At 43.9% G+C, this 13,533-nt stretch overlaps 1 protein-coding gene across 3 annotated transcripts in view; it reads right to left on the reverse strand.

The window, feature by feature from the left end:
* PRKDC (protein kinase, DNA-activated, catalytic subunit) overlaps positions 1 to 13,533 on the reverse strand; it is a 141,565-nt gene that overhangs the window by 117,620 nt on the left and 10,412 nt on the right. For all 3 annotated transcript variants that reach the window (XM_057737521.1, XM_057737522.1, XM_057737523.1), the window contains exons 8-21: positions 13,319 to 13,374; positions 13,203 to 13,233; positions 12,591 to 12,748; positions 8,530 to 8,676; positions 7,314 to 7,478; positions 6,706 to 6,874; positions 6,275 to 6,324; positions 5,533 to 5,655; positions 4,194 to 4,346; positions 2,707 to 2,822; positions 2,192 to 2,351; positions 1,417 to 1,503; positions 521 to 640; positions 20 to 179 (exon numbers count right to left, since the gene is read on the reverse strand). In XM_057737521.1, the coding sequence (XP_057593504.1) occupies positions 20 to 179; positions 521 to 640; positions 1,417 to 1,503; positions 2,192 to 2,351; positions 2,707 to 2,822; positions 4,194 to 4,346; positions 5,533 to 5,655; positions 6,275 to 6,324; positions 6,706 to 6,874; positions 7,314 to 7,478; positions 8,530 to 8,676; positions 12,591 to 12,748; positions 13,203 to 13,233; positions 13,319 to 13,374 (1,695 nt within the window). The remainder of the gene's footprint in view (positions 1 to 19; positions 180 to 520; positions 641 to 1,416; positions 1,504 to 2,191; positions 2,352 to 2,706; positions 2,823 to 4,193; positions 4,347 to 5,532; positions 5,656 to 6,274; positions 6,325 to 6,705; positions 6,875 to 7,313; positions 7,479 to 8,529; positions 8,677 to 12,590; positions 12,749 to 13,202; positions 13,234 to 13,318; positions 13,375 to 13,533) is intronic.

Genomic DNA, 13,533 nt, shown 5'->3' on the forward strand with positions numbered 1-13,533 from the left:
AAAATTCTCCTAACCTTACCTGGTAAGGCTGAAGTTTTCAGATACCCATCAAGGCTGGGCAGAATGTCCTTGTAATAGGGCTCGATTACGTGCTTGCTGATGTAAACTGACCACTCCTCTAGGGCATTCAGGCCTACTTCCGCCAACGGGGTATAGCTCAGGCCCAGTTTAAAAGCCATCTGCATGTCAGTACAAACAAGGTGATGCAGCACAAGGAACATAAGATTCAAAAAGGGTTTCTAACTGTAAGCCTCTCCTCTGCCGGAATCAGACAGGCTGGAGCGAAGGGTCTCAGGAAGGCCTGACGGTGGGTGTCACCACACACCTGCAGCACATCTCACCCCCTACCCCCGGGGGCACTCAGGGAGGCCCAGTCAGGATCCTGTCCCAAAGCTGCACAGTGGCAGAAGCAGAACTTGAACCAGTGTGTCTGATGGGTGAGCACCTGCCATGACTGCCACGCTTTCCAGGAAACAGGACATTGCTCGAGAGATGGGCCTGCTCAGGACGATGCACCCACCTGCAATGCGGGGACGTAGGCTCTGACGTCAAGTTCAATGATGTCATGTGGCAGGGCCAGGACAAAGGTCAAACAGGAGGCCAGGAGTTCATCTTTGTACTGCTTCATTTTAACTGCCACCTTAGCAAGAATGACAACAAGTGTCACTGCTGCGCACCTGAACAGAGCCTCCAATTTCACAATCAACTGCGTGATACCCTACTCGCAAACACGAAAAAGCATCACATGGCCTTTGTTTGACACAGCCATGTTCATTTAAAAATTAAGTACTGGGACTTCCCTGGTGGAGCAGTGGTTAAGAATCTGCCTGCCAACTCAGGGGACAGGGGTTCAATCCCTGCTCCAGGAAGACCCCACATGCCGCGGAGCAACTAAGCCTGTGCGCCACAACTACTGAGCCTGTGCTCTAGAGCCCATGAGCCACAACTACTGAGCCCACGTGCCACAACTACTGAAGCCCTCGCACCGAGAGCCCGTGTTCAGCAAGAAGAAAAACCACCGCACTGGTAAGCTCGCACACAACAAAGAGTAGCCCCGGTTCTCTGCAACTAGAGAAAGCCCATGTGCAGTAATGAAGACCCAACACAGCCAAAAAATTAATTAAAAAAAAAATTAAGCACCAATCTTCCGGAAATGTTCATCTATCTGTTGAGTACTTAATTCCCATTACGTGGAAAAGCTAAACAATCTATTAACTTTGAGTTGTCATCATTCAAATTATTTTAAGAAACCTCACGGAACTTTGGAAGCACAATGATTTTAACCCCTTAATCGCCATGTGGATTAAGCAACCCATTTTTAAGTAAGGAGATCACTTATGATCACTGGGATTTTTTTCAACATACATTCATTTTTAAACAACCACAATAACACTGGACAAATCATTTGAAGATTACCTCTTTACCAAATTTTGCAAACAGAGCAAAGCAAGAATACTTTTCTGGGTCCTCAGGAGATTGTTTCTGACTCTTTGGATCTATACCCTGTCAAACAAAACAGGGAATTAGTTCAGTAAATGATAATCAGGTAATCCTGTGTCCTAATTCGGCAGTTCCCAGGCTCCCTTCCGAGGGGAACCCATTACCATGTTGCTCAGGCCTCACGCAGAGGGGAAGTGAAATCGGCCCTGAAAACATTTCACGCAGAGGGCAGTAAGAAACCGAGCATGAGGTGGGAGCTGGACGGCTGGTCAAAGGCCAGGGCCTAAGTCCACCCCCTGTCCTGGTCTTCTGAGCCACGCCTGTGGGCTGAGACCCTGCTCACATCCAGAGCCCTTAGACACTAATCTAGTCATCCTCCAACCTCACGAGCCAATGGCTCCCCGAGGCAGCCTGGGCACGGGCTGCTGAGCTGCAGCCCAGAGTTTCTGACAATGTGAGCCTGGAGAGGGCACGAGGGATGCTGGCCCCAGCACCAAGCACCCCGTCAGAACCTCTGCAGAGTGAACGTAATCAGCCAGGGTCGTGAATCAGAACAGAATATCCTACTGGATGCTTTTAAAGAGTGTCATCGAACTGCCACTCACATTATCAGTTTTTCAAAATACAGATAATAAAATTAGTAGACTTTAAAACTGCAATATGCTATAACGTCATATTTTAGAATGTATTCATACACAGTAATGCAACCTAAAAACACAAGAATATTCAATGATCTTCAAGAAACATTTACCTTGAAATATTTTATTTTCTTGGCATTTCTCATAGCAACAGAAAGCAATTTGTAGAAACCACTAATGAGTGGCAACCGTGTAGACTGCAGAATCAATTCATATGCAAAGCAGCATACCCACGGCTCAAAAAATTCTACGTGTTTCTCAGGAAGAATCTCCCTGTAAAAACAAATTTAAAGCTTAATGCAGAAATTCTCATCATATACTATTTTTATTCTGCTTTGAAATTACAAGGGGCATAATCGAAACAAAATCGTACTCTATGATCCCATCATGTATCATTTTCAGGTATATCATATTCCTTATTTTCCCTACCTGAGGATCTTTTTAATACATTTTTTAAAAAATGATAAATCTCAGCTGCTACATTTAGATATATTCTAAGTTTCATATACGTGATATTAGATTTTAAGTCCTACCCTTTCATTTTTTACATCTACATAAGTGGTTTCCGTATACTATAGCCAATAATTGATCATCTCCACTCTTAAATAGATAGGATTTTTTTAAATACCTGCAAAATTCCACCAGGTTGATGAAAGCTGAGAAGTCTGTGGGTTTAGCAGGATGCAGGTTAGCAGCCGGATCTGAAGTCGGGATCACCCAGACACCAGCAGCTTCATTTGCAACCTTAAAAAACATTGTACCATTCAATCATTCAACAAGTGACTCAGCAAGTGACCCCACAGCCAAGGCCTGAGTTTTGAGAAAGGAACGCAAAAGTGAGGAGGTACAGATGGGCCTCAGAAGCCCACAGTCGGATAAAAACGACGGGACTCACAGAACATGCTACATGGAAGGCCACGGGGATGTGATCAGGTGGAATAAAGGTGCAAACACAGAAAGACGGGGGCAGGCACTGTAACGTCTCACAGGAGCATCGATGCCTGGACAGAGGCCCAGTTTCAAAACGTAGAAAGTATCAGTAACGACATGGAGATTTCAAAATGAGAAACAGAGGATCAGTCGCCATCGTTAGGAAATACACAAATATTAACATATTCAGTTTGTGCTTCAGATTCAGAAATAGTTAGAAACGCAGCTGGAAGGAGGGCAAGGCTGCAGACTAGACTTCACTGGGAAACGCTAATCTCAGAGACGACGGCTGACCTGGCGGATGGTGCAAGGGAAGCGGAAGACACAGAGACTAGGACACGTGCTGCAAACACAGGTGGACAGCCCAGGGAGACCCTCTGGGCACGTTTGTTAACGACATTATTTTAGACATGAATAAACACAAAGCCTCAAGAGCAACAGACCACCCCTCAGTGTCCCCATCATCCAGCGTAAAAGCATCACGAGTGCAGCCAGGTTGACGAGGCCCAGAGCCCACCTCGGCCCCTGAGGACCCCCTGAACGCGTGGCCTTGGGCTCAGCTGTAGAAGCCAACATGCAAACTGGACTCCAGGAACCAACAGGCCTAACAGCAAACTGCGTGTTTTCCACGGAGCCCACCCCCTTTGACTCTAGTCTCATCACCTGAGGGTCCAACAAGACACGAGGACTCCTCAGAGTTGACAGCCTCACCCCAGGTCTGATCTTTGAGCCCAGCCAGGAAGACGGTGCAAAAACGCAGGGGCGGGTGGTCTTCCCTGTCCGCCCTGGCCGACCTTCTACTGTCTCCAGCGCAGAGCTTGCAGTCTCCTTGGCTATCAACCAGAGGAATGCCAGGTTTCCCAATGCTACTGCAAAAAAGCCGCCTCTACACTAAATAAGACTTGACTCTACTATTGCTGAGAAATGAGTAACAATCCTCACAACAACTTTTTGCAAGAAGTTGCTTTAACTTATCAAACATATAAATCACTTTTTAAACAATCTAGCATAGAATATTTTCTACACAGCAGGCAATTCAAATAGAAAAGTACCAATGACGCATACTAATGCTGATACACCCATTTCCAGCAGTCTCTACAAATGTGTGGTTTGCTGTGACCACTGCAGCATGCAGACAGTTGGTACAAAAATGATGCAAAATTATTATTGACAAAATCTTCTAACCTCTTGTTTCCCAACATTCTGCTTTTCCAGTGTAAGGTCCAATTTCTCGATAATCTTCAAAACAGATTTTACGAATTCATCATACAGCAAGCGATTCAGACTTTGAAGGGAGGAATTCACTAAGAGAAATGCTTCATCTGCTAAAACAGAACCCTTAAAATAAAGAAAATAATAAGTTTCAACATGCTGTGCAAAAAAGTATCAGTACGAGTATTAAATAAGCATTATGACGCATAAAGATGTAGAGGTACACTCAGGTATCGTGGAAACTCCTATGTAAACCACAGCACGTTTACCTCAAAGTTTTCAAGCTGGAAAATGCAGATATCTTCCTGGACTATTAGGACAACACCATTCCAGTCAGATACGACTTACGTAGTCATGTAACAAGCCAAGTGGAAGCGAATGGGAAGGTTTAATCCTTGTCAGAGTATCTGCCCCACTGTGTGTGTGAGCACAACGTACACAGTCTGTACACTACGCACACACGTCATGAATGTCTATGCGCACATGCACGCACACATATACATGTGCACATATACACACGCATGTCCTCACATGTGCGCACACACACGTGTATAAATACATAGCCATCCTTAGAGTGGGTTTAAAAGTATTATCTATTATTTCTTTAAAAGTGAAGTATTCTACCATTTCAAAAATACAGACCAATTATTCCACCTTTACTCAAACAGTCTACGAAATGTAACCCCAAAATATATTTAACATCATAAAAAAGAGCATTTTAGGTAAATTAACATTGCTATACTATTTTACCTCAATAAGAAAAACTCCCAAGATTTTTCACAGGATAGGAACCACCTATTGACAAAAACTGCTTTTCCTAGGCTACAAACACTTCGTCAAACACTATGTTAAACGGTGGCCAGAGCCTGGCTTAGTGCAGACACTGAAGAAACACCTGCAGAAACGCAGGAGGCAGCAGGTGTGATTCTAACCGTCATCAGCAGCTGTGCACCCACCTCCTTCATACCTACAATATCAACAGGATTTACCTTCATCTTTAACAAAGAGAAAGAGCACGGCTCTCCCATGGTGATAAGATAATTCTTCTTATTCAAGCTAAAATGAGGACTCAGCTATGGTAATTCATTAATTTTAAATGAGTTCTATGATTTTGTTCCTTTTACTTGATTTTCTCAAGTCTCACTTTATCCTAACTCACATCGTTTTAATTTTTCATTACCTAAAGTACTTAAAAAAAAAAACACCCTATTGAAAGTTAGTAAAATATACTTTTGAAATAATTAAGTCTTAGGTGTAAAACTACAGAGACTAATAAAGAGGAGCTCTATGGCTTTAAAACTGTCGTTTTTACCATCTGGTCACAGCTCAGGAGATTTCTAAAAAGATCCAAATAGTCTTTGTATGTGGGTACTCTCCATTTGCCGGTTCTAACTTCCCCTGACGCAGGACGGTCCTCGGGCTCAGGCACACCACCCTGGCGGGAGACAAACACCCAATGGTGAGGACGGTTGCAGGACGCGCAGCACTGCTGCACTTTCACTTGCTGCTGTCAGAATTCTCTAAGCAGAAACAGCCACCCGCTGGAGACTGTTATTTGGTTGAGGAAGATCGCATATTATGACAGCTTAAGAAAAAAGCTGGAAAAAAGCTAACGAGGACTAAAACAGTGATGCAGAAACAAAAGTTTCAAAACTATACCCAAGGTACCTTGTGTTATAAATAAGTCACTTCAACTTCTTTCACAGATCTCCCATCTCATCCTATTTCCTGTAACTTAAAGTAACTAAGACATGCCTCCCATTATATACCTAAGTATTTTGTTCTAGACTTTCAAGAGAAAAATATCGCTTTTTATAAAAATGTATGTATAGTAGCAAAGTTATGTTTAAGGATGTCTCATAGCCTAGACATTTATTCACCTGAAAAAATACTTAGGTATTCCATCCTACACTTTTCAAAATGTAGCCAATGGCTAATAACAAACAGGCCACATTCATGTGTCCACAAACTAAAGATTCCAGTGACATTGCTAACTTCCAAGATGACAAAACACTAATTTTCAAATCACAGATTCAGATTTGAATCTGAATTACCTTTTGAAGGATCACTGGTTTAGAACATATTCTGATTAAACCTTGATGCACTATAAAAACAAAATGAAAACAAAAATGAAATATACAACCACTCAATAAAAATGACAGCCATTATTGTTTTGAACATAACTTACTTACCTCTCAACTTTTCTCTAAGTTTAATATCTTTCATTTTAATTTTAATTTTTTTTGTTTTTTTCTTCTTTTTTCATTTAGTTTTAAATTTTAGACTATTAAGATTCAAAAGCGAAAGGAAGAGAAAAAAATTCAAAAAAAGGATAGAAAAAGATTTTGATTCAGCAAAATAATAAGAGTTCTCCAAGAGGCATCAAAAGATACAAAAGAATTTGGCAACCAGATGTTCTTTACATCCAACAACATACATATTAATCACTCATCATCCTCAAAGCAAGAGTGAATTCCAAACTTACCAACAGTACTAATGCAATTCCAGAGAACTGGTCCTTTTTCTGCCAAGGCCAGGAAAACTTTCACTATGGCTTTGCAACACACCAACTGCATTTTGGGGCTGTACTGGGGGAAACTGTCCATCTGCATGACTACAAGGTGCTCCAGAACTGGCATGTGGACCTCAGGAACCTGCCGGAAAGGGGAGCACGCAAAGGGTTAGGGCAGGGACCACACAATAGTGTGGTCACAGCAGATACAACTCCACTAGACACGTAACAGATGAAGGAAAACCAGGTTTATTACCTAATCTGCTCACTTATCGCTGTGACTGCCTAAAAAAATCAGAGTAACACTGTCTAAGTGATACTTAAGCTGTCTATCCCAAGCAGCAATCTTAATCTTTTAGAAAGATAAAAAGAGTAACAAATAGCTTTTCCTGCTTTGAGAACAAAAAGTCAAGTTTCATGACAAAAACTGTACTGACACAAAGCACTAGCTAAAAGTGTCACCTTGATCACAGTGGAGCCTGTGCTGAAAGCACATTAACTCCCACTGCTGCCTCAATTATCTGAGGACCGGAGGTAAACCAGTCAAAATCGTGCTCTGTTTAACCAGCTGCCTCACTCACTGTATCAAGGTGAAGCAAGACACTGGCAATAGACTGGAGGAAACTGGGCATCTGGTAGATGTGGTCCTCGGCCGTTTCCGTCTCAGTGAGGAACAGCTGTCTGCAGCGCTGAACAAGCTCCATGAACATGAAGTCAACGTCTTTTGCGTTTATAACCTTGCAAGGCTTTAGGGAAGGAAAACAGCAGTCTCTATCAACCTTACCAACCTCAAAATAATGGTATTTAAGGCATCATGTTAAGCCATGTTATTATAAACTGAATATTAACAAGCTTTTTAATGGAGAAGAAACACAGATATAAAATACAGTGTATGTTCTAAAGACACTTTCTAAACAATCTGTGAACATATTCTAAATAGTTATCAATACAAAAAACATCTATTGATCATCCCATCCCAGTGTTCCAGGCACTGGGTAGATGGTGGTTATCAATGACAACTGGGTACAGTCCCTGCCTGGAGGCCAGCTGCCCAGAGGAAGGAACAGACCCAAAACCCAGGCAGTACAGCACGCGGCACCCAGAGCCACCTTTCTAACCCACAAACCTGAACCTGACCATGTCGCCTACCACCCAAGCTGTGCTCCAAAGGCTCCTTAGACTTCAGTTTGAGTCCCGCCCCTTTGAGGCTCTGGCTCCTGTATCTTTTTCACATCCTCTCCCTTCCAACCATGCTCTGGCTACACTAGGTCACTAGGTCACCACAGTGAATAAGTCCAAGCTGGCCAGACCTCAGGGTCTGCAGCTGCTTAGTCCATGCTCTTGGTCACCTCTGAGCCTTCTCACACACTGTTTCTCCTGCCCTAAGTACATTTAAAGGCGCCTCAGAGATGGCCAAGCGCCACCAACAAACTTCACCTCATCAATAACAGGCAGCGCGGCAGTGGGAAAAACGTGGTGTTCTCTTCTCAGGCTGGGGTTCTGTCTTGGTTCTGTCAACTGTTAACTGTGTGCCCTTTCACGAGATAGCTAATTTCTCTGGGCCTCAGTTTCCTAATGTGTAAAGTGAATCATGTTCCTAAAAGCGTGTGGGAGAGTTATGAGTATTTGAGATAATACACGTACAGGATCCCAGAACACAGCTGGCACTGAAAAAGCAAGTTAACAAGCAAGTAAGAATGATATTTCCACACGTGTGAGACGCTACTCAAAATACAATACATTCCTTTAAACACTCAAGTGGAACTAAAAAGACAAGAGTAAATCAAAGCGCTGTACCCCCGCAAACAGTCCATATCCACGGATGGCGATGGACAAGTCCTTGCTGTGCGCGTCCACGTTTCTGATGATCCCATAGAACTGCTCCATGAAGTACTGCAGCTTACTCCTGTGCGCCTCTGCGTCGTTTGCTACCATAAAAGAAACCTGCAATTGAATAAAGCTGACTTTAGAAGTATTCCTAGGAAAACAAAGGAATCTATCCAAATGTGGAAAGGCTAGAACTGCTGAGTGAGGTGTCATCCATGCATCGTTACAGTTCCACAGCTGCTTTTACTCATAAAGAACCACTTCTTCAATCTCTCAGTCTCCATCAGGTTCAGAAAAGGCAGTTTCAGGACTTCCCTGATGCTGCATTGTTTGAGAATCTGCCTGCCAATGCAGGGTACATGGGTTTGAGCCCTGGTCTGGGAAGATCCCATATGCTGCAGAGCAGCTAGGCCCGTGCACCACAACTACTGATCCTGCACTCTGGAGCCCACAAGCCACAACTATTGAGCCCACATGCCACACCCACTGAAGCCCATGCACCTGGAGCCTGTGCTCTGCAACAAGAGAAGCCACCACAATGAGAAGCCTGTGCATCGCAGCGGGGAGAAGCCCCTGCTCGCCACAACTGGAGAGGGCCTGCGCGCAGCAACGAAGACCCAATGCAGCCAAAAACAATAAATAAATAAATAATAAATCTTTAAAAAAATAAAAAGAAAGAAAAGGCACTTTCTTAAGTAAAGCTTTATTATACATGATGCATTTTTCCTAAAGAAAGGGACTGAAAGACACCAGGGAGAGGCAGGAAGACGTGTACACAGGCTCCAGACGAAAGCTCCCTGATGAAGCAGAGGCGTCTTTACTCACGTGTGACTCATGGGAACACAGAGCGGCGGGCAAGCTCAGAGTCATCAACAGATCAGGACCCCCAGGGGGAACATAGACGGGGTCCAGAACTCATGGTAAGAAAGACAAGGTGTCTCATTTTCAGAACAATAAGCTACAAACTACAGGGCTTAAATTACGTGAGGCAGAGAAAGCACTCTGAGAGCAAGCTGACTCGCACCACACAGGGTGACACCTGCCGAAACGCGAGACCAGCACAGGCATCAGGACGCATTTGTGACCCGGCCCACAACCCCCCAGACAAGGATGGGTGAAGTCAGACAGTCCCCAAAGGCAGAAGGAAGACACACCCGCACTGCTGACCGCAGTCCACGCCCCTGGCCGGCGAGAGGCCCCCAGGTCTTGGCGCCCTCCAGCACCGACGCCTGTGCACTGCAGAGGAATGGACATGAGACACACAGCTTCCTAATCCCCTTCTCACAGACGTGGACTGAATGCGCTCCTCGGGAGGTAAACAGCCTCGTCTTATTCCAGAATAGGGTTTCATGTTATGAATATGTTATAATGTTTACAGATTTAAACTGTTTCTAATTTTTTACTCTTATACTTTCAACAAACACCTTTCTATGCATTTTTATCCAGTTATTTCCTGTATATAGTAGCAAAAACTCGGGAATAATTATCCAACAGAAGAAAGGTTAAAAGACTTTGGCTCATAAATGTCATGATATATATCAAGTATGCTATCATTAAAAATTAATCACATAGGGGCTTCCCTGGTGGCACAGTGGCTAAGAATCCGCCTGCCAATGCAGGGGACACAGGTTCGATCCCTGGGCCAAGAAGATCCCACATGTCACGGAGCAACTAAGCCTGTGCACCACAACTATTGAGACTGTGCTCTAGAGCCCTCAAGTCACAACTATTGAGCCCACGTGCTGCAACTACTGAAGTCCACGTGCCTAGAGCCTGTGCTCCACGACAAGAAAAGCCACTGCAAGGAGAAGCCCAAGCACCACAACAAAGAGTAGCCCCCGCTCGCTACAACTAGAGAAAGCCCGTGCGCAGCAACAAAGACCCAACACAGCCAAAAATAAATAAAATAAATAAATAATAAAATAAATTTAAAAAAAAATTAATCACGTAGCTCTCAAGGTGCTGCCAGTGGCAAACCCTAAGACTAGGAGACTGTGAACAACACTCCTTTACGTCAGGGTCTCTCTCTCCTTCCTTCCCTATGGGGAGGGGGAGGAAGGACAGACAGAGAAAGGTGTCTAGAGGCATTGCCACCAAAAGGGTGATTTTTTTTCTTCATGGTAGGATTTCAAAAGGTTTTAACAGTCTTCTCTGTATTCTTCTATATTTTTTGCACTATATGCTATTAACCTGCAGTGTTTTTCTTAAGAACTTTATAGAAAGCTATTAAATGAAAAAGGATAAACTTCTTTCCCACAGGAGTAATGTTTAAATTAAAAGATGCACATTCAAAGTGAAAACGGTAATGGAAAAGAGGAGTGAAGTGGGTAAACATTCACTACCTCACTTCAAGACTTAACATAAAGCTGGAGTCACCAAAACAGTGAGGTGCAGCTGTGAGGATGGACTAAAAGACCAGCAGAACAGATAAACCCACACACACGTGGCCAACTGCTTTGTGACCAACGAGCCAGGGAAGTCGATGGGGAAAGAAGTCTTCAACAAATGGTGCTCAAACCAAAAAAGGGGGAAAATCAACTTCAAACCTTATGTTACATTACACACAAAAACTAATTCAAAATGGATGACAGACCTAAATGTAAATGCTAAAACTATGAACTACAAAACTCCCTGCAGAAACTAGGAGAAAGTCTCTGCAACCACGGGATAGTCAAAATCTTCTTAGGGCACAGGGACCAGTTGGAAAACTGCTAAATTAAACTTTAAAGTCCTGCTCTTCAAAAGATGCAGTTAAGAAAATGAGAAGGCAAGCCACAGAGAAAAACTATTTGCAATATTTTCAGAAAAGGGTTTGTCTCCCAATTGTATAAAGAACGTTTACAGCTTGTTAATAAAAGGAAATACAACCTGACTTCAAAGCAAGCAAAAGATCTGAATGAATACTGCACAAAACAAGACATAAGAATGGCAAACCAAAAAAAGATCAACAGTCGCCACAGAAATTCACATTAAAACCACAGTAGGGTAACACTGTACACCCATCAGAAGGGCTAAAATGAAAAACACTGACAACGTCAGGTGTCGGCAAGAATGTGGGGTGACTGGAACTCACCGGTGGGGATGTAGAACAGTGCAAGCAGTTTGGGAAAGAGTTCAGCAGTTTCTTATAAAGTGTAATCTGTACCCACCATGTGCCCCAGCAATCACACTTCTAGGCATTTCCTCCAGAGAAAACACAATCCACAAAACACTGCTCATGAATCTTCTCAGCTGTTTCCTTTAAAACAGTCCCCCTACCCCCGAAGCCATGGGTTTGTTTTCTGCATCTGTGACTCTATTTCTGTTTTGTGGATAGGTTCACTTGTACTATTTTTTTAGATTCCACATGTAAGCAGTATCATATGAAAAAATAAAATAATAAAATAAATAAAACAGCCCCAAACTGGAAACGACCCGACAGTCCTAAAGGAACTGTGGGATACACCTGTAGCAGGACAGCACCTGTGTCCCAGGTGCACAAGGGCTTCTAGCACTGCTCCTCAGAACTTCCACCAGCACCACCCCAGCCAGTCTAACTCCCACCACCGGCCCGCTCTTCGGGTGTCTCCAGCCGCCACTGGGCGCTCAGAACCACAGCACCCACTTCCTGGTCCACTGAGCCACCCAGCCACCTGTAGGCTCACCGTGCACCACACCCCAGCTGCATGGATGGAAACACCCCAGAGCAGGTAGGTGTGCCTCGGTCGCGAAGCCACGGAGACACAAGCCTTTTAACATGACGGCTGACCTCGACCCCCACCCCCACCTAGCTGCTGGCTCCAAGGAGCCCTGACCTCCCAGCCCTTCCCTCCCGCCGCCGCCTCTGTCCAGCCACGGCTCTGAGGCCCTGATCAGAGCTGGCCTCTTCCAAGCTTTCTCCCAGACCTGCTGCCAACCACACAGTTGATGGGTAACCAAGCTTTTCCTGTAAGTACCACAGAAGCTAATGCATCAACTTGTATTTATTTTTCAAATGTTCACACACCAGATTGGAATTTAATTTTTCACAGAGCAATAGTTTTAAACAGTACCTGTTTCAGAAAAGATTCCAGAGCTGAATATGCAGCTTTTTTCAATTCTACATGTGTGTGGCTACACCATTTCGACATTACTTCAAATAAAGAAATGTAGTTGTCCAGAAGGCAGGTGCTAAACTGAGACGCATGGAGGATAAATAAGGACAAGCCAGCTGCAAATGTAAAACACATCGTGTTTGAAATCGGACAACAAAGAGCTGAAAGCTTCAGGCACAAGTCACACCTGTGCTCACAAAGCTCCAGCATTCCCACCCTAGTGACCCTGGGGTCCCCTCAGACCTCTGGTGCCGCCACCCTCCATCTCAATCAACAGGGCCGTGACCTGGCCGATGACCCCCAAAACAAAGATCAGAAATAGAATCAGGGTTCATTTAGATAAAGTCAGAATCAAACAATCTGGATTCCCTGAAAGTTGCTCTAAAGTAATTTTTTCGGCAATCGTGTGACCTAAGCGTGACCATCTCAACCAGAGCCAAGAGCCCCCGTCTATAACCACACGGGAGCGTCACTGCACTGACTTTCACTCATGGTTTAAGCAAACGTTTACTCAAGGCATCAACTTAATGATCTGAAATATTCCACACCACATTAAATATAGAAACTTACCCAAAGGCACTGCGTATCTCTTCAGGTCAATCTATTAAAAAAAAAAAAATTTACCATCAATGTTTGACAATCACAAAACTCAGCTGTAAAAGAATTAGAGGAATAGTAAATCCTACCTGAGGACGGATTGCCTTGAATGCAAAATCAAAAATCTCCCTTGAAGTCTGGGGATCTGGGGATAAACATAAAGCAGCCACAGTCACAAATCACAACAGTATCATTTGACAAAGCTCGCGAGAACCTTCACTAACAGCTCTGTTTCAGACAGCACAGCCTCCTCCTCCCATCACCTGTCTTCACCCGACTGACTTAAATGCTCCGTCCAGCTTGT

This window comes from Hippopotamus amphibius, chromosome 5, assembly GCF_030028045.1.
Source record: "Hippopotamus amphibius kiboko isolate mHipAmp2 chromosome 5, mHipAmp2.hap2, whole genome shotgun sequence".
Lineage (NCBI taxonomy): Eukaryota > Metazoa > Chordata > Mammalia > Artiodactyla > Hippopotamidae > Hippopotamus > Hippopotamus amphibius.